At 37.2% G+C, this 23,402-nt stretch overlaps 4 protein-coding genes across 8 annotated transcripts in view; 2 read left to right on the top strand and 2 right to left on the bottom strand.

The window, feature by feature from the left end:
- LOC145737823 (uncharacterized) overlaps window positions 1–4,077 on the top strand; it is a 61,098-nt gene extending 57,021 nt beyond the window's left edge. Inside the window, exon 7 of the mRNA XM_081992664.1 lies at window positions 3,825–4,077. Within this exon, the coding sequence (XP_081848790.1) occupies window positions 3,825–3,843 (19 nt within the window). The 3' untranslated portion in view covers window positions 3,844–4,077. The remainder of the gene's footprint in view (window positions 1–3,824) is intronic.
- On the bottom strand, window positions 4,015–13,243 carry LOC145737822 (uncharacterized). 2 transcript variants are annotated; one of them, XM_081992660.1, is made up of 6 exons: window positions 12,966–13,243; window positions 12,447–12,771; window positions 9,839–10,085; window positions 7,293–7,460; window positions 6,986–7,239; window positions 4,015–4,238 (listed from the first exon to the last, which is right to left on the bottom strand). In XM_081992660.1, the coding sequence occupies exons 1-6, from the start codon at window positions 13,154–13,156 to the stop codon at window positions 4,071–4,073; spliced, it is 1,353 nt and encodes a 450-aa protein (XP_081848786.1). In that variant the 5' UTR covers window positions 13,157–13,243; the 3' UTR covers window positions 4,015–4,070. The 2 variants fall into 2 exon arrangements, with proteins under 2 accessions (XP_081848786.1, XP_081848787.1); XM_081992661.1 differs by lacking the exon at window positions 12,966–13,243 and adding an exon at window positions 12,821–12,961.
- LOC145737824 (inosine triphosphate pyrophosphatase-like) lies at window positions 13,235–14,511 on the top strand. The gene has a single exon (XM_081992666.1). The coding sequence runs from the start codon at window positions 13,742–13,744 to the stop codon at window positions 14,309–14,311; it is 570 nt and encodes a 189-aa protein (XP_081848792.1). The 5' UTR covers window positions 13,235–13,741; the 3' UTR covers window positions 14,312–14,511.
- LOC145737819 (E3 ubiquitin-protein ligase Nedd-4-like) overlaps window positions 14,373–23,402 on the bottom strand; it is a 24,404-nt gene continuing 15,374 nt past the window's right edge. For all 4 annotated transcript variants that reach the window (XM_081992650.1, XM_081992649.1, XM_081992652.1 and 1 more), the window contains one exon: window positions 14,373–14,912. In XM_081992650.1, coding sequence (XP_081848776.1) covers window positions 14,810–14,912 — 103 coding nt within the window. In that variant the 3' untranslated portion in view covers window positions 14,373–14,809. The remainder of the gene's footprint in view (window positions 14,913–23,402) is intronic.

The following is a 23,402-nucleotide window of genomic DNA, read 5'->3' as shown; positions in this document are numbered from 1 at the left end:
TTTTGGAATCCTCATTAAATTTCCTATCTGATGACATAATAAACACTAAAAAATTGAGTACAGTCAGGGAGAAAAGTGGTGTCAAAGTTTGAACTGTCAGAAACACAGATTGAAAAGACAGTCAGGGACAAAATCGCTTGTAAAACCAACTTGGAATGAGAAAATGACTGTTTTAAGCACCTTTTTGGAATCCTCATTAAATTTCCTATCTAATGACATAAAAAACACTACAAAATGAGGTAAAGTCAGGGAGAAAAGTGCTGTCAAAGCTTGAACTGTCAGAATTTTAAAGGACACTCAGTGACAAAATCACCCATAAAACCGACTTGGAGTGAGAAAATTACTGTTTTAAGCACATTTTTGGAATCCTCATTAAATTTCCTATCTAATGACATAAAAAACACTAAAAAATTAAGTACAGTCAGGCAGAAAAGTGGTGTCAAAGTTTGAAATGTCAGAAACACAGTTTGAATAGACAGTCAGGGACAAAATCGCTTGTAAAACCAACTTGCAATGAGAAAATGACTGTTTTAAGCACATTTTTGGAATCTTCATTGAATTTCCTATCTAATGACATAAAAAACGCTACAAAATCAGGTAAAGTCAGCGAGAAAAGTAGTGAACTGCCAGAAACACAATTTGAAAGAACAGTCAGGGACAAAATCACCTATAAAACCTACTTGGAGTGGGAAAATGACTGTTTTAAGTACATTTTTGGAATCCTCATTAAATTTCCTATCTAATAACCTGAAAAAACATTACAAAATTTGGTACAGTCGGGGAGAAAAGTGGTGTCAAAGTTTGAACTGTCAGAAACACAATTTGAGAGGACACTCAGGGGCAAAATCGCCTATAAAACATACTTGGAGTGAGAAAATGACTGTTTCAAGCACATTTCTGGAATCATCATTAAATTTCCTATCTAATGAGATAAAAAACATTAAAAAATTGAGTACAGTCAGGGAGAAAAGTGGTGTCAAAGTTTGAACTGTCAGAAACACAATTTAAAAGGACACTCAGGGACAAAATCGCCTATAAAACCCACTTGGAGTGAGAAAATGACTGTTTTAAGTACATTTTTGGAATCCTCATTAAATTTCCTATCTAAGGACTTAAAAAACGCAACAAAATCAGGTAAAGTCAGACAGAAAAGTAGTGTCAAAGTTTGAACTGTCAGAAACACAGTACATTATGTATAATGTTAAATGCAATCCCTATTTTTGAACACATTTTTAGATTCTTCATGTAATTTCAAAACTTTCTTGTTAATAATGTCATATATACCTAAACCTAGTAGTTTTTCAGCAAAATATTACTTTTTACTCTGAAATTGTCTGTATTGCCAAAGGTAAAATACTCATATTTGGTGCGAACGTTCTACAGGGACGACAAAAAAAATTTATGCAAGTAAACTTGCGCTAGATGCTACAGGGCGTACAATTTTTTAAAACGAGTCGATTTTTGTACCATCGTGTAGGCCGCGAAATTCTATTTAAGTCACCTTCTATAGTATTTATAGCAAAATTGTCAAATAACCCAGTTATTTTGAGAATAAGTGTCAAAAGTAGATATTTCAGTCCAGCATGCGTTAGGTCAACTTTGACAGCCTGTAACTCGGTTATTTTGACAGTTGGCGAGTCGATTTTTTTACCATCGTGTGGGCCGTGAAATTGTCTTTAAATCACCTTCTATAGTGTTTATAGCAAAATTGTCAAATAACCGAGTTATTTTGACAATAAGTGTCAAAAGTAGATATTTCTAGAGTCTGTAGAAACTAATTTGAAAGTGCCAGAGTCCTCTGAAACATTCTGAGGAACATCTCAAAGTGCCAGAAGGTTCTAAGAGCCATTAGAATGTGCCAGAAGCATCTGAAAGCTTCTCAGAGATTTTGAAAGTTGCCGGAAGCCTCTGAAACATTCTAATGGGCATTTTAATTTGCCAAAAACATTAAATAGAGATTTGAATGTGACAGAAGCCTCTGAAACCTTTTTAAGAGTGTTCTAAAGTTGCCAGAGGTCTCTAGACACATTCTGATGGACATCTCAAGCTGCCAAAAGGTTCTAATACAGATTTGAATGTGAGAGAAGCATCTGAAACCTTCTAAGACACTTTGAAAGTTGCCAGAGGCCTCTGAAACATTCTGAGGGACATCTCAAAGTGCCAGAAGGTTTTAATAGCCATTAGAATGTGCCAGAAGCATCTGAAAGCTTCTAAGAGATTTTGAAAGTTGCCGGAAGCCTCTGAAACATTCTAATGGACATCTCAAGGTTCTAGGAGCCTCTAATAGAGATTTGATTGTGACAGAAGCCTCTGAAACCTTTTTAAGAGTGTTCTAAAGTTGCCAGAGGTCTCTAGACACATTCTGATGGACATCTCAAGCTGCCAAAAGGTTCTAATACAGATTTGAATGTGAGAGAAGCAACTGAAACCTTCTAAGACACTTTGAAAGTTGCCAGAGGCCTCTGAAACATTCTGAGGGACATCTCAAAGTGCCAGAAGGTTCTAATAGCCATTAGAATGTGCCAGAAGCATCTGAAAGCTTCTAAGAAATTTTGAAAGTTGCCGGAAGCCTCTGAAACATTCTAATGGACATCTCAAGGTTCTAGGAGCCTCTAATAGAGATTTGAATGTGACAGAAGCCTCTGAAACCTTTTTAAGAGTGTTCTAAAGTTGCCAGAGGTCTCTAGACACATTCTGATGGACATCTCAAGCTGCCAAAAGGTTCTAATACAGATTTGAATGTGAGAGAAGCATCTGAAACCTTCTAAGACACTCTGAAAGTTGCCAGAGGCCTCTGAAACATTCTGAGGGACATCTCAAAGTGCCAGAAGGTTCTAAGAGCCATTAGAATGTGCCAGAAGCATCTGAAAGCTTCTAAGAGATTTTGAAAGTTGCCGGAAGCCTCTGAAACATTCTAATGGACATCTCAAGGTTCTAGGAGCCTCTAATAGAGATTTGAATGTGACAGAAGCCTCTGAAACCTTTTTAAGAGTGTTCTAAAGTTGCCAGAGGTCTCTAGACACATTCTGATGGACATCTCAAGCTGCCAAAAGGTTCTAATACAGATTTGAATGTGAGAGAAACATCTGAAACCTTCTAAGACACTTTGAAAGTTGCCAGAGGCCTCTGAAACATTCTGAGGGACATCTCAAAGTGCCAGAAGGTTTTAACAGCCATTAGAATGTGGTTAGGTCAACTTTGACAGGCCGAAACTCGGTTATTTTGACAGTTGGCGAGTCGATTTTTTTACCATCGTGCAGGCCGTGAAATTGTCTTTAAATCACGTGCTCAGATTTTAATCTAGTTAATACAAGGTGGTCCAAATTACTCCCTGTATATTGGAAAGTAATTTTAAACTATACATCTCAATATTCTCCTTTTTTGAACTTGCTCTATCGTTGACTCACCCTGTTACAGTGGGGGTGGTTTCTGATTGGTCAAAATCATGGCTCGACCAATCACAAACTTACCAACAATGCTGTGACGTACGCATTAATGACAGAAATCGTTTTACGGAATTACCGACCGAGATGCGGACCTGGGGCGGACAAAATGTAATCGTGCGTTCATAAAATCGCCCCCTCCCCCTAAACGTTACCAACGATTCGTCACAAGAGGTACGTTAATAAGTAAACGAGTTTTGAGGCGTAAACTCATCGGCTGGTAAACATTAAAATAAAGGCATGTCGCAACTTGTACCTTGAAAATCGTATACACTTGCGCACTTCAGTTAGCGTCTTCAACGTCAAAAATGCCTTTATTTTTAATGTTGGTTTTGATGTTGAATTGTATTACAGTTTAATTTTTTTTTTGGGGTTTTCTAGGTACGCATCTTGGGAGTAACTGGGCCAAAAAATTTGTTTGATGACGGAAAACCTACGAAAGAGTACTTTGTGAGGATGACAGTTTCTGGTTGATTTGACAGTCACATGTAAGTATCAAAAAAATTTCTATTAAGAACTTCATATCAAGTTTACAGTGGATGACAGGCAGTACAACAGAGAAGCGAATGAGTTAATGTTACTAATAGTTTAGTGTAATTTTTTTTTTTTTACAATAAATTACAGTTTTTATAAAGGGCCTAGAATGTCTCGGGCTTCGTCGTCCAAATTTTCCATTTCTTCCATCGCCTCCGATTCTTTCTGAATTCGCCGCAATTCGTTTAGTACTGCAATCTGTTCTGCTCTAGTGATCATGTCTATTACGGCCGCTCGGGCTTCCTCTTCAACGAATTTATGCTAAATCAAGTTACGTTTCAGATGATGATCCAGAAAAACGAAAAGATTTCAACACAGAAATGGCTCAGACAAGGTAGGTGATGCCATTAGACTAAATGATAAGTACAGGACAAGCGCAATGTAATTAAAGTGGCACCTAAAGCTCCCTAATGTATTTTTGGGCCGCTTCAGTTGTACAGGTAAACTCTAAGAGATGGCGCTAGTACAGTTCGTCATTGCCGACATAGTTGCCAAGTTTTGCAGGATTTCCCATAATCCACTTTTGCTGGACTGCACAAGAAAGTCTGATTTTTTCGGGGGTAATATGCCTAGTGCATTTAATTTTTCCGGAAAAATTCGGAAAAACGAGTTTCTAAGTAATTTGTTAAAACAAACTACTTAGAAACGAGTATTCCAATTTTTCCACAGGAAAAATTAGATGCACGAGGGAGATTTGGTAAGATTATTTCCTGAGTTAAATAAACATTTTTATTTTAATTAAAACAATAAGAACAATAACTTTCAAGCTAGAAAGGGTAACACTATTTTTTCCGGAAAAAATCAACTAAATTTGAGTTTAAGTTACTCGTTTTTTTGGTAAAACTAAACAAGATAAGAATTTCTGGTTTGAGGTATCGATAATAAAGATTCTATTTATTTTAAGAGTCACGTGGGACTCTTTTTTAACGTCAAAACAGAGTCCTGAAGGTCACGTGACCGTTTTTTTGGTTTTAAACTGATCCACAAAATCACGTATCTGTTTGTAAGATTAAAATGTCATTTTTTTAACGTCACGTGACAGTTTTTACGTTTAGACTATTTTTTTTCAAAACGCGTGACTTTTTTAACGTTAAAAACAGATCCTGAAGGTCACGTGACTAGTTTAAGATTAAAAATGGAATTTATAACGTCACATGACAGTTTTAAATGTCATTTGAAGGATCACGTAATCGTTTTTCAGTTTAAACTAAACGTTTACGGTGCTAAAGCCCACGTGACAATTTTCAGTTAATTTAACGTCAAAACGAAAACCTAAAGGTCACGTGACTGTTTTAGATGTCAAAGTATTATTTGAAGAGTCACCTCTGACTCCTTATGATGTGCAAATGGTCACGTGACGATTTTCAAAAATAAAATATATTTTTAAAGGTCACGTGACTGTTTTTAGTTCATAAAGTCGCATGACGATTTTCAATAATCAGACATTTTTTTAAAGTCACGTGACTGTTTTTTTATGTCAAACCGAAATTCTGAAGGTCACATGACTGTAAATAGCAAAACAATGTTGAAAGGGTCACGTGACCGTTTTTCAGTTTGAACTGGGATTTTTTTTTTAATTACGTGGCTCCTTTTAACGTGCAAATGGTCACGTGACGATTTTCAATACTCAAATTTAATTTTTTTTTAGTCCACGTGACTCTTATTTAATGCCAAAACGGAACCCTGACGATCACGTGACTGTAAATGACAAAATAATTATTTAAAGGGTCACGTGACTATTTTCAATAATTAAATTTGATAGTTTTCAAGATTCCGTGACCGTTTTTCAGTTTACACAGATATTTTTTAAGGGCACGTGACCCTTTTTACAGTGCAAATGGCCACGTGACAATTTTCAATTATTTTAACGTCAAAACGAAAACCTAAAGGTCACGTGATTGTCTTTGATGTCAAAGTGTTATTTGAGGAGTCACGTGACTCTTATTTAATGCCAAAACGGAACCCTGACGATCACGTGACTGTAAATGACAAAATAATTATTTAAAGGGTCACGTGACTATTTTCAATAATTAAATTTGATAGTTTTCAAGATTCCGTGACCGTTTTTCAGTTTACACAGATATTTTTTAAGGGCACGTGACACCCCTTACAGTGCAAATGGCCACGTGACAATTTTCAATTATTTTAACGTCAAAACGAAAACCTAAAGGTCACGTGATTGTCTTTGATGTCAAAGTGTTATTTGAGGAGTCACGTGACTCTTATTTAATGCCAAAATGGAACCCTGACGATCACGTGACTGTAAATGACAAAATAATTATTTAAAGGGTCACGTGACTATTTTCAATAATTAAATTTGATAGTTTTTAAGATTCCGTGACCGTTTTTCAGTTTACACAGATATTTTTTAAGGGCACGTGACCCTTTTTACAGTGCAAATGGCCACGTGACAATTTTCAATTATTTTAACGTCAAAACGAAAATCTAAAGGTCACGTGACTGTTTTTGATGTCCAAAGTGTTATTTGAGGAGTCACGTGACTCTTATTTAATGCCAAAATGGAACCCTGACGATCAGGTGACTGTAAATGATAAAATATTATTTCACGGATCACGTGACTATTTTCAATAATTAAATTTGATTTTCAAGATTACGTGACTGTTTTAGGATTAAACAAGTATAAAATAACCCCCCTTGATGCAATATTAAAAATAAACTAATATAGCAAATAACTAAACTAAAAATACAACGAAGTGAGACACAAAATTAAAGAAAACACACAGAGAATCTGTGTGATATGTCAACTAGACAACGCCGCATTAAAACTGACGTTTCCCAACAGAATATGCGTTTGGTGGTGCCATCTCACGGTGCTTACGTAAATCAATGTGTGATATGTCAACTAGGCAACGCCGCATTAAAACTGACGTTTCCCACCTGAATATGCGTTTAGTGGTGCCATCTCACGGTGCTTCACGTAAATCAATTTTCCCTTCCATTGCCGCTGTTTGTCTATACTTATCATTTTAGTCTATGGTGGTACTAACCCAGCGTTCTTTGGCGATTTTATTTCGCGTATCGTTCAGTAAATCCATTTCGATTTTGTTAACGTCGTCCATTTGCTGATTGTAGCGGTATTTAAACAACCAATGCCCCAAATAATGTATAGGGTCTCTGGGTTGTAACGTGGTGATTTCTGCTAAAGCTAGAGCTAGGGGCTTTCCTAAGTTCTCTTTCAAGTATCCCACGTCCTCAGATGACATGCGGCTTGCCGTAGACACTGACGACGATACAGTAGTTGCTGTAAAACCGAAACCACTAAACTACCACCACTTTTAATGTTTGCGGACTTACAAGTTAACTGATCCTCGTCCAAGTTCGCTTTAAGATCGTTCAACATGTCCGAACTGAGGTTGTCCAGCAGTTTGGAATTTTTCGCCTGCTTGAACGTTATCGTTTGTCCGTCCCCAGTTATTAATTGACCGGACTGTAGTAGTTTAAGACCTTTCTGCTCTAAATACTCTAAAACCACACAATTTTTTGACGTAATTTGGGAAAACCATAAAGCTTGGTTCACATGAATCCGGAACATTCGCGGAATGCGGACAGCGGAAAATCGTCCAGCCAATCAGCGTTCTGTCCGTTTATCCGGACCGGATTGCATATTTTGATATTTTCCGCGCGTAAACGTCGTAAACATGACATTCATGACAGGGACAGAAAACAAAATAGAAACAGCAAAGCAAATATGTCCGTGGAGATGAACGAAAACGATTTTAACACTACGCTAATTGATTTTGTCCAAAGTTACCCCATTTTGTGGGATTCTAAGCATCCTCAACACAAGGATAATAATGCCTTGGAGAAGGCTTGGCTTCAGATTGCCAATCGAATGAAAACAATTATAGGTATTCGGTACAGTCAGAGAGAAAAGCGCTGTCAGAGAACTGCCAGAAACACAGTTTGAAAAGACAGTGAGCGACAAAATCGTCTGTTAAACTCACTTGGAGTGAGAAAATGACAGTTTTAAGCACATTTTTGGAATCCTCATTAAATTTCCTATCTACTAACCTAAAAAAACACTAAAAAATCGAGTATAGTCAGTTAGAAAAACAGTGTCAAAGTTTGAACTGCCAGAAACACAGTTTGAAAGGACAGTCAGAGACAAAATCGCCTGTAAAACCCACTTGGAATGAGAAAATGACAGTTTTAAGCACATTTTTGGAATCCTCATTAAATTTCCTATCTACTAACCTAAAAAAACACTAAAAAATCGAGTATAGTCAGTTAGAAAAACAGTGTCAAAGTTTGAACTGCCAGAAACACAGTTTGAAAGGACAGTCAGAGACAAAATCGCCTGTAAAACCCACTTGGAATGAGAAAATGACAGTTTTAAGCACATTTTTGGAATCCTCATTAAATTTCCTATCTACTAACCTAAAAAAACACTAAAAAATCGAGTATAGTCAGTTAGAAAAACAGTGTCAAAGTTTGAACTGCCAGAAACACAGTTTGAAAGGACAGTCAGAGACAAAATCGCCTGTAAAACCCACTTGGAATGAGAAAATGACAGTTTTAAGCACATTTTTGGAATCCTCGTTAAATTTCCTATTCAGTTACTTGGAAAAACCGATAAAATGTGGTACAGTCTGGGAGAAAAGCAGTGTCAAATTTTGAACTAAAAGAAACACTGTTCGGAAGGACAGTCAGGGACAAAATCGCTGGTACAACCCACTTCTAGTCAGAAAATGTTTGATTTAAGTACATTTTTGGAATCCTCATTAAATTTCCTATTCAATAGCCAAAAAAAACAACAAACATATCGGTACAGTCATGGTGAAAAATGGTGTCAAAGTTTGAATTGTTAGAAACACAGTTTGAAAGGACAGTCAAGGACAAAATCGCTTGTAAAACACATTTGTGGTGTGAAAATGACAGTTTTAAGCACATTTTTGGAATCCTCATTAAATTTTCTATACAATAGCCTAAAAAAACACTACCAAATTGAGTACAGTCAGAGAGAAAACAGTGTCAAAGTTTGAACTAACAGAAACACAGTTTGAAAGGACAGTCAAGGACAAAATCGCTGGTAAAACCCACTTCTAGTCAGAAAATGTTTGATTTAAGTACATTTTTGGAATCCTCATTAAATTTCCTATTCAATAGCCAAAAAAAACAAAAAACATATCGGTACAGTCATGGTGAAAAATGGTGTCAAAGTTTGAATTGTTAGAAACACACTTTGAAAGGACAGTCAAGGACAAAATCGCATGTAAAACCCACTTGTAGTGTGAAAATGACAGTTTTAAGCACATTTTTGGAATCCTTATTAAATTTCCTATCCAATAGCCCAAAAAAATATCACTAAATTCGGTACAGTCAAGGAGAAAAGTGCTGCCAAAGTTTGAAAACACAGTCAGCGACAAAATCGTCTGTTAAACTCACTTGGAGTGAGAAAATGACAGTTTTAAGCACATTTTTGGAATCCTCGTTAAATTTCTTATCCAATAACCTAAAAAAAATCACAAAATTCGGTACAGTCAGGGAGAAAAGTGCTGCCAAAGTTTGAACTGGCAGAAACACAGTTTGAAAAGACAGTCAGCGACAAAATCGTCTGTTAAACTCACTTGGAGTGAGAAAATGACAGTTTTAAGCACATTTTTGGAATCCTCGTTAAATTTCCTATCTACTAACCCTAATTCCGGATACATGAATACACCGAGCTTTATTTGACTGTCAAATTACGTCATTGTGACGTCAAAAACGCTATGGAGCTTGAAAACGAATGCGTTCTGAATAAACTCATTTATTTGAATTTAACAGTTGCACAGTGCCAATACGCTTGTAAATTATACAGAGACAAATTTCTTTAAAAGACTTAATCAAAACGGCTAAACTACCTGAAAGCTTTTCGTCCGGGTAAACGACTTTCCACCCGGTCGTCTGGAGGGCGGTAAGTTTTTCAATTTCTGCGTTGAAATGGTCTAGTTCGCCCGCAAATTTTGCGTCAACTAATCTAGCTTGCGAGTCACTCAAATGGGACTTTTCAGCCTCAATTAAAACTTGCAGTTTGTTGAGACCTTTGGTTAGCTTGTCAAAGTTCAAATCCATAACTTGAATAGCGCGCTCGTAAGATTTTTGTGCCTCCTTGTATAAAGTTAAAAAATCGTACAGGGTAATTCAAATTCGTACCTCTTCGGATCTCGGAAACTATAAAATTTCAATTCCGAAGATATCCGAAAAGATTTTTTGTTGTTTCTAACCTTATTTGACAGTTTCGTCTGTCGGCAGTCATCATCAACTTTCTTTTTTCTTATACGTGACATATTCAATTTTTAAACGTCAAAATAGTACCTAGATTAACCAAATTTTAGCACAAATTAAATTATTTCCTAGGATACTATACTGACCGACGCCATGTTGGATTTAAACCTGTCAAAGTGACCATTTTTGCTGTTACAATGTGGCTTGACAAACTTATGAACGGCAGCAAACAAAAATAACTTACGCAAATAACCTCAAGTTTTGATTTTAAACCGTAAAAATTCGTCTAATCTTCAAAAAACTCAATTTCCACAATACAAATAAACGCAAACTGTCACCACTATTTCCGCCATATTGGAATTTTTGACAAGCACCTTCTAGGCTTTCTTGTATAGTAGGCGGTGCCGATGCACGTCATTGACGTTTAACGCACCACGTTGCCAGATGTTTTTTTTATCATTAAAACCTGAACTTTACATCAATTTTGTATTTATTTATTTTTTATATACAGGGTGGTCCAGTTTTAAGTGTCAATAATTCACCATTTGACAGACAATCAAAAAATAAGTTGACTTGCATTGTGTCATTTTTCTGAAAAACGTTTCTTAAGGAAGATACAGTCCTCCAAATTTCAATTTAACATCCAAGACTTGTGAGAGTCCAAATTTGTACTGAATAGTCTAAAAACTTTTTTACTACTAGGAATGGTCTTATGATTCGCTTTCTCAGACTGCCATCCTGGTTGAGTGTCTGAAACTGGCATTCAAGAACAAAAAAAAATCCGGAAATCAAGACAAAGATTGTATTGTGCATGAAACTCATTTTTTACTACTAAAAATAATATAAAAGTTGACTTTTAATGCTAGAACTGACTTTACTAGGACTAAAGAGAGTCCAAAAGTATATTTTCAAGACTTTAATTGGTGTACAACTCAATTTTCTGGACTGGACAACAAGTCTAGAAGTAAGTTAAATTTTCGGACTATTTTATTTCTAAAAATTAGTTCTCAAGACTATTATCGTAGCATTTGGTACCAATTTTGGTCTTAAACTCGATTTTTTAGTCTTAAAAAGCACTAAAACAGTCTGAATTTCTTAGAGGTGCTACAATTTATTGCACCTATGAGTGTAGAAGTCAATTTAATAGTGAAGAAGCTTGAAATAACATTTTCAAGACTATGGTCAGTGGACATACTGGCTTTTAGGCCTGATAAGTCAAAAACTTTGTAAAGATAGTCTTGAAACTCGATTTGAGGCACTGAAAACAGCCTTAAAACACTAAAAACAGTCTAGTTTATTAAGAAATACCCGAATTTTTAGCACTGAGGTGTCTAGAAGTCGATTTAATAGTGACAAAGCTTGGAATGCTATTTTAAGTCTATGAAGAATGTAAAAATTGGTGAAGATAGTCTTGAAACTCGATTTTCCAAGCTGAAAGCAGTTTTGAAGCATTAAAAATAGTCCAGAATTCGAAGAAAATGAAAAGCAAAGTAAAAAGCACGAAAAGTTCGTTTTCAAGATAATTTTCATGAATCTAATGTCAGTGTCCTGCATCTAAGACTATTTTCAAGACTAAAATATTGAAATTTGTCTTCAAATTATGAAAACTTACTTCAAATGCAAATTTTAAGCTTCTGATGTCACTTTTCATTAGTTCAGTCACATTTTGGGGTTCAAGTCAATTTTTAAGGTTTAAATGTATGAATTTGTAGTAACAAATTCTTGAAAAAGTAGTTTTTATGTCTACAAGTAAATTTTTAGTATTAAAGTCTCTCGATTTGCATGAAAACTGGTTACAAACACAACTTTTAAGCTTCTGAAATGTTTATCTTTTCTAATTCAATTTTCAAAACTAAAGTCTTTTAGTTTGTCTGGAAACTATGAAAACTGGCTACAATAATATTTTTTAAACTTTTCAAGTGAATTTTCCGTTTCCAAGACAATTTGGGTTAGGTTAGTTTTGGTTCTTTGACCGTAATAACGTGTAATAAAGTGCTTGTTCCAAATTTGATCAATACTGCTCCAACGGTCTGACAGTTATGGCAAAAAAAAACGATTTTTTAAACAGAAATTTCAAAAAAAAATCAAAATTTCAGTTTTTTTTTCGGATATCTTCGGAAGTACAACTGCATTTGGTTCTATCTGAAATTGAGCAACGTTGCCCCAATTTAAACTTTTTTGAATGTCTTATATAGTTTCTGAGATCGCAATGGTGAGCTAGAGTATAAATTTCTCTAAAATTACCAGTTTCTGTTCTTTAATACATTCCAAATCCTTCTGGTTGTTTTCTTCCAGTTTCGAAATGTCCTCGTCCACCTGGACAATTTGAAGTGCGTATCCAGGATCTTTGTCGGCGTTTGCTTGCAGTTTCAGCAAACTGTCCTTAAGCGTTTTCAGTTTGTCGCACTCGCTACGAAAATTGTACTGCAAATCGTACACTTTATAGTCGAGAACGTTGTTGATTAGTTCGGTTTTCTCGATTATGCCCACGTGGCACTGCAGACTGTTTTTCAAATCCTCCAGGTCCTGCACGACCGCATCGTGAAGGTTCTGGACGCGGCTCAGGTCCCTAAAAATCGGTCCCGCCCCATTTACAACGCGATTTACTTGGCACTTACTCGGGAATGTCAAAATCGACGTTGTCCAACACGCGCAAATTCAATAGGGACAAGCTTCTGGCGAATTCCTTTTCAATTTCTCGCACAAGTCCGAAAACCTCGTCCGAAATCATATTATTTAGAAATATACGTCAAAGTCATGTACCTGTCTAGTAACGACAAAATCCTTTCTTTCCCAACAATCGAAATTTTTCCCTTACAATTCTTGAAGGAATTGTATTTAATTTCCAGTTTGGCGTCTTCAGTTTTATCGATAATTCCATTTTTTACGGTACGTAACACTTTAATTGCGTGGTTAATTTGGTCAGTTTGGTTTTGGGTAACTAATTTGGACATTGTCGGTCGAGTTGAATAATTTAAGGCAATTCTACTGTAACATTTTAACTTTTAATCTAAAAACAACTCCCCTAAACGTTGATTTCAAACTTTAAGGTTATGTTATAAAGTGACACTGACAAGTTTCCATTCCAGATCATCTCATTGCTATATCTATCCTTTTCTAACACATTTATATAATCCGCTCCACAGCAGCGTTGCCAAAGCTGCCCCGATATTAAAACAAATAATATTGCCTTTTCGCATTTTCTCCGGCTTCGACCAATAAATAATAACAAACAGCAGGAGTAGGAATTCATCCTGGTTTGGTCTGAAGCCTGATCGTCATTGTTCTTAAAAAAATCTAAATGATAATTAAATAAATCTACCCCGCAAAATGCCTGAACTGCCCCAATGTATTCAACACATCTACTCCTAAACGAAAATACGTTTGGCAACACTGCTTCACATTTTAAAACAATTTTTGAAAAAGAAGACATACTATACGTCATACATAACCTTACATAACAGCGCACAATAAACTTCACTGTAGTGCACAGGGAAAGTTCCAACAAAACAGTGGAAAAGGTTTGATTTCTCCCTGCAATGAGTAAACCAATATTAACATTCGTGACTGGAAACTCAAAAAAGCTGGAAGAATTGAGAGCAATCCTGGGCACGACCTTCCCCAGAGAAATCGTCCGAGAGAGCGTGGATCTGCCAGAATTGCAAGGAGAAATCGAGGATATTTGCACCAAAAAGGCCTGGACCGCTTACAAACACATCAAAAAACCGTTAATAGTCGAGGACACGTGTTTGTGTTTCAACGCTTTAAAAGGACTGCCCGGTCCTTACATCAAATGGTTCCTGGAAAAGTTGGGCCCCGAGGGACTGTACACCTTGTTGGCCGGCTTCGAAGATAAAACCGCGGAAACCGTGTGCACTTTTGCTTATCATCCCGGTGAAGAACAGGGCTCTGTGTTGTTGTTTCAGGGCCGGACTGAAGGGGTAATTGTGTCACCCCGCGGACCTAGAGATTTCGGTTTTGATTCATGTTTCCAACCCAAAGGATATGAGGTTACTTATGCTGAAATGACCAAGTCTGACAAGAATAAAATATCACACCGTTTTAAAGCCTTAGATAAGGTTAGGGAATATTTTACTGTAAATAGTTAGATATTGTTTGTGTGTCTCGTTTTAAGCAGGTACTTGACATGAGGTTAATCAGCAAAAAATGTTTCAGACAGAATAATAAAATCATTTATATTATAATAGAGACACAGTGGACCTGAAAACATAGACTAACTGAAACACTAAATAAAAGTATTAAATTGTTGAATTAATTCCTAAATAAATAAAGCTATAACTGCACTCTATTTACACTTTATGATTATTACTTAATTAGTCATTACAAAGTTAAAGAAATTCTATTGCAAGATTCAAATTATAATAATAAACTTTATACAACATTCAACAAGTTTATGTATATACCACAGTAATTATTTAGAAATAGAATAGTATCACAATCTACAAGTATAATAGTAAATCAGACCAGCTGATTTGGCAACGCCGTAAATTAAAAATCATGCCTGGACTGATTATATAAATGCTTTGAATATACAGCAGTGGAAAGGCCCCTTAACTTGTAATGGACAGATTATTAAATGCAACAGTCTAGTCAACTCCAGCAAAACCTTGGGAACCTTCAATGGCTTTGATCAGTTTCTCTTTAAGCGAGGCGTAGTTTTCGTAAGGCGGTAGATCGAGTCGGTTAAAACTAAAAAAAAAACAATCAAACATTAATAAAAACGCCCTCTAGTGGCCGAACGGTATGACCAATCAACTCATGTGGGGATATTTTAGGAAAGCTTGTAATCTGCTCTTTCTTTTGTTTTCTATGACATTTTGACGTATCTTGTCAAATAAGGGAGTAAATTAATGTCAAAGCAGCGGGTGTCTAAAAATGTGCGATTTTATGGTGAAGCAACTTTGACGCCCTCTAGCGGCCAAACGGTATGACCAATCAACTCATGTGGGGATATTTTTGGAAAGCTTGTAATCTGCTCTATCTTTTGTTTTCTATGACATTTTGACGTATCTTGTCAAATAAGGGAGTAAATTAATGTCAAAGCAGCGGGTGTCTAAAAATGTGCGATTTTATGGTGAAGCAACTTTGACGCCCTCTAGCGGCCAAACGATATGACCAAACAACTCATGTGGGGATATTTTTGGAAAGCTTGTAATCTGCTCTTTCTTTTGTTTTCTATGACATTTTGACGTATCTTGTCAAATAAGGGAGTAAATTAGGGCGAAAACAGCGGGTGTCTAAAAATTAGTGATTTTATGGTGAAGCAACTTTGACGCCCTCTAGCGGCCAAACGGTATGACCAATCAACTCATGTGGGGATATTTTTGGAAAGCTTGTAATCTGCTCTATCTTTTGTTTTCTATGACATTTTGACGTATCTTGTCAAATAAGGGAGTAAATTAATGTCAAAGCAGCGGGTGTCTAAAAATGTGCGATTTTATGGTGAAGCAACTTTGACGCCCTCTAGCGGCCAAACGATATGACCAAACAACTCATGTGGGGATATTTTTGGAAAGCTTGTAATCTGCTCTTTCTTTTGTTTTCTATGACATTTTGACGTATCTTGTCAAATAAGGGAGTAAATTAGGGCGAAAACAGCGGGTGTCTAAAAATTAGTGATTTTATGGTGAAGCAACTTTGACGCCCTCTAGCGGCCAAACGGTATGACCAATCAACTCATGTGGGGATATTTTTGGAAAGCTTGTAATCTGCTCTATCTTTTGTTTTCTATGACATTTTGACGTATCTTGTCAAGTAAGGGAGTAAATTAATGTCAAAGCAGCGGGTGTCTAAAAATGTGCGATTTTATGGTGAAGCAACTTTGACGCCCTCTAGCGGCCAAACGGTATGACCAATCAACTCATGTGGGGATATTTTTGGAAAGCTTGTAATCTGCTCTATCTTTTGTTTTCTATGACATTTTGACGTATCTTGTCAAATAAGGGAGTAAATTAATGTCAAAGCAGCGGGTGTCTAAAAATGTGCGATTTTATGGTGAAGCAACTTTGACGCCCTCTAGCGGCCAAACGATATGACCAAACAACTCATGTGGGGATATTTTTGGAAAGCTTGTAATCTGCTCTTTCTTTTGTTTTCTATGACATTTTGACGTATCTTGTCAAATAAGGGAGTAAATTAGGGCGAAAACAGCGGGTGTCTAAAAATTAGTGATTTTATGGTGAAGCAACTTTGACGCCCTCTAGCGGCCAAACGGTATGACCAATCAACTCATGTGGGGATATTTTTGGAAAGCTTGTAATCTGCTCTATCTTTTGTTTTCTATGACATTTTGACGTATCTTGTCAAATAAGGGAGTAAATTAATGTCAAAGCAGCGGGTGTCTAAAAATGTGCGATTTTATGGTGAAGCAACTTTGACGCCCTCTAGCGGCCAAACGATATGACCAAACAACTCATGTGGGGATATTTTTGGAAAGCTTGTAATCTGCTCTTTCTTTTGTTTTCTATGACATTTTGACGTATCTTGTCAAATAAGGGAGTAAATTAGGGCGAAAACAGCGGGTGTCTAAAAATTAGTGATTTTATGGTGAAGCAACTTTGACGCCCTCTAGCGGCCAAACGGTATGACCAATCAACTCATGTGGGGATATTTTTGGAAAGCTTGTAATCTGCTCTATCTTTTGTTTTCTATGACATTTTGACGTATCTTGTCAAGTAAGGGAGTAAATTAATGTCAAAGCAGCGGGTGTCTAAAAATGTGCGATTTTATGGTGAAGCAACTTTGACGCCCTCTAGCGGCCAAACGGTATGACCAATCAACTCATGTGGGGATATTTTTGGAAAGCTTGTAATCTGCTCTTTCTTTTGTTTTCTATGACATTTTGACGTATCTTGTCAAATAAGGGAGTAAATTAATGTCAAAGCAGCGGGTGTCTAAAAATGTGCGATTTTATGGTGAAGCAACTTTGACGCCCTCTAGCGGCCAAACGATATGACCAATCAACTCATGTGGGGATATTTTTGGAAAGCTTGTAATCTGCTCTATCTTTTGTTTTCTATGACATTTTGACGTATCTTGTCAAGTAAGGGAGTAAATTAATGTCAAAGCAGCGGGTGTCTAAAAATGTGCGATTTTATGGTGAAGCAACTTTGACGCCCTCTAGCGGCCAAACGATATGACCAATCAACTCATGTGGGGATATTTTTGGAAAGCTTGAAATCTGCTCTATCTTTTGTTTCCTATGACATTTTGACGTATCTTGTCAAATAAGGGAGTAAATTAGGGCGAAAGCAGCGGGTGTCTAAAAATTAGTGATTTTATGGTGAAGCAACTTTGACGCCCTCTAGCGGCCAAACGATATGACCAAACAACTCATGTGGGGATATTTTTGGAAAGCTTGTAATCTGCTCTATCTTTTGTTTTCTATGACATTTTGACGTATCTTGTCAAATAAGGGAGTAAATTAATGTCAAAGCAGCGGGTGTCTAAAAATGTGCGATTTTATGGTGAAGCAACTTTGACGCCCTCTAGCGGCCAAACGGTATGACCAATCAACTCATGTGGGGATATTTTTGGAAAGCTTGTAATCTGCTCTATCTTTTGTTTTCTATGACATTTTGACGTATCTTGTCAAGTAAGGGAGTAAATTAATGTCAAAGCAGCGGGTGTCTAAAAATGTGCGATTTTATGGTGAAGCAACTTTGACGCCCTCTAGCGGCCAAACGGTATGACCAATCAACTCATGTGGGGATATTTTTGGAAAGCTTGTAATCTGCTCTTTCTTTTGTTTTCTATGACATTTTGACGTATCTTGTCAAATAAGGGAGTAAATTAATGTCAAAGCAGCGGGTGTCTAAAAATGTGCGATTTTATGGTGAAGCAACTTTGACGCCCTCTAGCGGCCAAACGATATGACCAATCAACTCATGTGGGGATATTTTTGGAAAGCTTGTAATCTGCTCTATCTTTTGTTTTCTATGACATTTTGACGTATCTTGTCAAGTAAGGGAGTAAATTAATGTCAAAGCAGCGGGTGTCTAAAAATGTGCGATTTTATGGTGAAGCAACTTTGACGCCCTCTAGCGGCCAAACGATATGACCAATCAACTCATGTGGGGATATTTTTGGAAAGCTTGAAATCTGCTCTATCTTTTGTTTCCTATGACATTTTGACGTATCTTGTCAAATAAGGGAGTAAATTAGGGCGAAAGCAGCGGGTGTCTAAAAATTAGTGATTTTATGGTGAAGCAACTTTGACGCCCTCTAGCGGCCAAACGATATGACCAAACAACTCATGTGGGGATATTTTTGGAAAGCTTGTAATCTGCTCTATCTTTTGTTTTCTATGACATTTTGACGTATCTTGTCAAATAAGGGAGTAAATTAATGTCAAAGCAGCGGGTGTCTAAAAATGTGCGATTTTATGGTGAAGCAACTTTGACGCCCTCTAGCGGCCAAACGGTATGACCAATCAACTCATGTGGGGATATTTTTGGAAAGCTTGTAATCTGCTCTATCTTTTGTTTTCTATGACATTTTGACGTATCTTGTCAAGTAAGGGAGTAAATTAATGTCAAAGCAGCGGGTGTCTAAAAATGTGCGATTTTATGGTGAAGCAACTTTGACGCCCTCTAGCGGCCAAACGGTATGACCAATCAACTCATGTGGGGATATTTTTGGAAAGCTTGTAATCTGCTCTTTCTTTTGTTTTCTATGACATTTTGACGTATCTTGTCAAATAAGGGAGTAAATTAATGTCAAAGCAGCGGGTGTCTAAAAATGTGCGATTTTATGGTGAAGCAACTTTGACGCCCTCTAGCGGCCAAACGATATGACCAATCAACTCATGTGGGGATATTTTTGGAAAGCTTGTAATCTGCTCTATCTTTTGTTTTCTATGACATTTTGACGTATCTTGTCAAGTAAGGGAGTAAATTAATGTCAAAGCAGCGGGTGTCTAAAAATGTGCGATTTTATGGTGAAGCAACTTTGACGCCCTCTAGCGGCCAAACGATATGACCAATCAACTCATGTGGGGATATTTTTGGAAAGCTTGTAATCTGCTCTATCTTTTGTTTTCTATGACATTTTGACGTATCTTGTCAAGTAAGGGAGTAAATTAATGTCAAAGCAGCGGGTGTCTAAAAATGTGCGATTTTATGGTGAAGCAACTTTGACGCCCTCTAGCGGCCAAACGATATGACCAATCAACTCATGTGGGGATATTTTTGGAAAGCTTGAAATCTGCTCTATCTTTTGTTTCCTATGACATTTTGACGTATCTTGTCAAATAAGGGAGTAAATTAGGGCGAAAGCAGCGGGTGTCTAAAAATTAGTGATTTTATGGTGAAGCAACTTTGACGCCCTCTAGCGGCCAAACGATATGACCAAACAACTCATGTGGGGATATTTTTGGAAAGCTTGTAATCTGCTCTATCTTTTGTTTTCTATGACATTTTGACGTATCTTGTCAAATAAGGGAGTAAATTAATGTCAAAGCAGCGGGTGTCTAAAAATGTGCGATTTTATGGTGAAGCAACTTTGACGCCCTCTAGCGGCCAAACGGTATGACCAATCAACTCATGTGGGGATATTTTTGGAAAGCTTGTAATCTGCTCTTTCTTTTGTTTTCTATGACATTTTGACGTATCTTGTCAAGTAAGGGAGTAAATTAATGTCAAAGCAGCGGGTGTCTGAAAATGTGCGATTTTATGGTGAAGCAACTTTGACGCCCTCTAGCGGCCAAACGGTATGACCAATCAACTCATGTGGGGATATTTTTGGAAAGCTTGTAGTCTGCTCTTTCTTTTGTTTTCTATGACATTTTGACGTATCTTGTCAAATAAGGGAGTAAATTAGGGCGAAAGCAGCGGGTGTCTAAAAATGTGCGATTTTATGGTGAAGCAACTTTGACGCCCTCTAGCGGCCAAACGGTATGACCAATCAACTCATGTGGGGATATTTTTGGAAAGCTTGTAATCTGCTCTCTCTTTTGTTTTCTATGACATTTTGACGTATCTTGTCAAATAAGGGAGTAAATTAGGGCGAAAGCAGCGGGTGTCTAAAAATTAGTGATTTTATGGTGAAGCAACTTTGACGCCCTCTAGTGGCCAAACGGTACTATCAATCAACTCATGTGGGGATATTTTTCGAAAGCTTGTAATCTGCTCTATCTTTTGTTTTCTATGACATTTTGACGTATCTTGTCAAGTAAGGGAGTAAATTAATGTCAAAGCAGCGGGTGTCTAAAAATGTGCGATTTCATGGTGAAGCAACTTTGACGCCCTCTAGCGGCCAAACGATATGACCAAACAACTCATGTGGGGATATTTTTGGAAAGCTTGTAATCTGCTCTATCTTTTGTTTTCTATGACATTTTGACGTATCCTGTCAAGTAAGGGAGTAAATTAATGTCAAAGCAGCGGGTGTCTAAAAATGTGCGATTTTATGGTGAAGCAACTTTGACGCCCTCTAGCGGCCAAACGGTATGACCAATCAACTCATGTGGGGATATTTTTGGAAAGCTTGTAATCTGCTCTTTCTTTTGTTTTCTATGACATTTTGACGTATCTTGTCAAATAAGGGAGTAAATTAGGGCGAAAACAGCGGGTGTCTAAAAATTAGTGATTTTATGGTGAAGCAACTTTGACGCCCTCTAGCGGCCAAACGGTATGACCAATCAACTCATGTGGGGATATTTTTGGAAAGCTTGTAATCTGCTCTTTCTTTTGTTTTCTATGACATTTTGACGTATCTTGTCAAATAAGGGAGTAAATTAGGGCGAAAACAGCGGGTGTCTAAAAATTAGTGATTTTATGGTGAAGCAACTTTGACGCCCTCTAGCGGCCAAACGGTATGACCAAACAACTCATGTGGGGATATTTTTGGAAAGCTTGTAATCTGCTCTATCTTTTGTTTTCTATGACATTTTGACGTATCTTGTCAAGTAAGGGAGTAAATTAATGTCAAAGCAGCGGGTGTCTAAAAATGTGCGATTTTATGGTGAAGCAACTTTGACGCCCTCTAGCGGCCAAACGGTATGACCAATCAACTCATGTGAGGATATTTTTCAAAAGGTTGAAATCTGCTCTCTCTTTTGTTTTCTATGACATTTTGACGTATCTTGTCAAATAAGGGAGTAAATTAATGTCAAAGCAGCGGGTGTCTGAAAATGTGCGATTTTATGGTGAAGCAACTTTGACGCCCTCTAGCGGCCAAACGGTATGACCAATCAACTCATGTGGGGATATTTTTGGAAAGCTTGTAATCTGCTCTTTCTTTTGTTTTCTATGACATTTTGACGTATCTTGTCAAATAAGGGAGTAAATTAGGGCGAAAGCAGCGGGTGTCTAAAAATGTGCGATTTTATGGTGAAGCAACTTTGACGCCCTCTAGCGGCCAAACGGTATGACCAATCAACTCATGTGGGGATATTTTTGGAAAGCTTGTAATCTGCTCTCTCTTTTGTTTTCTATGACATTTTGACGTATCTTGTCAAATAAGGGAGTAAATTAGGGCGAAAGCAGCGGGTGTCTAAAAATTAGTGATTTTATGGTGAAGCAACTTTGACGCCCTCTAGTGGCCAAACGGTACTATCAATCAACTCATGTAGGGATATTTTTCGAAAGCTTGTAATCTGCTCTATCTTTTGTTTTCTATGACATTTTGACGTATCTTGTCAAGTAAGGGAGTAAATTAATGTCAAAGCAGCGGGTGTCTAAAAATGTGCGATTTCATGGTGAAGCAACTTTGACGCCCTCTAGCGGCCAAACGATATGACCAAACAACTCATGTGGGGATATTTTTGGAAAGCTTGTAATCTGCTCTATCTTTTGTTTTCTATGACATTTTGACGTATCCTGTCAAGTAAGGGAGTAAATTAATGTCAAAGCAGCGGGTGTCTAAAAATGTGCGATTTTATGGTGAAGCAACTTTGACGCCCTCTAGCGGCCAAACGGTATGACCAATCAACTCATGTGGGGATATTTTTGGAAAGCTTGTAATCTGCTCTTTCTTTTGTTTTCTATGACATTTTGACGTATCTTGTCAAATAAGGGAGTAAATTAGGGCGAAAGCAGCGGGTGTCTAAAAATTAGTGATTTTATGGTGAAGCAACTTTGACGCCCTCTAGCGGCCAAACGGTATGACCAATCAACTCATGTGGGGATATTTTTGGAAAGCTTGTAATCTGCTCTTTCTTTTGTTTTCTATGACATTTTGACGTATCTTGTCAAATAAGGGAGTAAATTAGGGCGAAAACAGCGGGTGTCTAAAAATTAGTGATTTTATGGTGAAGCAACTTTGACGCCCTCTAGCGGCCAAACGGTATGACCAAACAACTCATGTGGGGATATTTTTGGAAAGCTTGTAATCTGCTCTATCTTTTGTTTTCTATGACATTTTGACGTATCTTGTCAAGTAAGGGAGTAAATTAATGTCAAAGCAGCGGGTGTCTAAAAATGTGCGATTTTATGGTGAAGCAACTTTGACGCCCTCTAGCGGCCAAACGGTATGACCAATCAACTCATGTGAGGATATTTTTCAAAAGCTTGAAATCTGCTCTCTCTTTTGTTTTCTATGACATTTTGACGTATCTTGTCAAATAAGGGAGTAAATTAATGTCAAAGCAGCGGGTGTCTGAAAATGTGCGATTTTATGGTGAAGCAACTTTGACGCCCTCTAGCGGCCAAACGGTATGACCAATCAACTCATGTGGGGATATTTTTGGAAAGCTTGTAGTCTGCTCTTTCTTTTGTTTTCTATGACATTTTGACGTATCTTGTCAAATAAGGGAGTAAATTAGGGCGAAAGCAGCGGGTGTCTAAAAATGTGCGATTTTATGGTGAAGCAACTTTGACGCCCTCTAGCGGCCAAACGGTATGACCAATCAACTCATGTGGGGATATTTTTGGAAAGCTTGTAATCTGCTCTCTCTTTTGTTTTCTATGACATTTTGACGTATCTTGTCAAATAAGGGAGTAAATTAGGGCGAAAGCAGCGGGTGTCTAAAAATTAGTGATTTTATGGTGAAGCAACTTTGACGCCCTCTAGTGGCCAAACGGTACTATCAATCAACTCATGTAGGGATATTTTTCGAAAGCTTGTAATCTGCTCTATCTTTTGTTTTCTATGACATTTTGACGTATCTTGTCAAGTAAGGGAGTAAATTAATGTCAAAGCAGCGGGTGTCTAAAAATGTGCGATTTCATGGTGAAGCAA

The sequence above is a fragment of the Ips typographus genome, linkage group LG14 (genome assembly GCF_016097725.1).
Source record: "Ips typographus isolate SLU linkage group LG14, UJ_Ityp_2.0, whole genome shotgun sequence".
Taxonomy (NCBI): domain Eukaryota; kingdom Metazoa; phylum Arthropoda; class Insecta; order Coleoptera; family Curculionidae; genus Ips; species Ips typographus.
The sequence above is the reverse complement of the archived record's forward strand: the minus strand, read 5'-3'. Positions and strand labels throughout refer to the sequence as shown.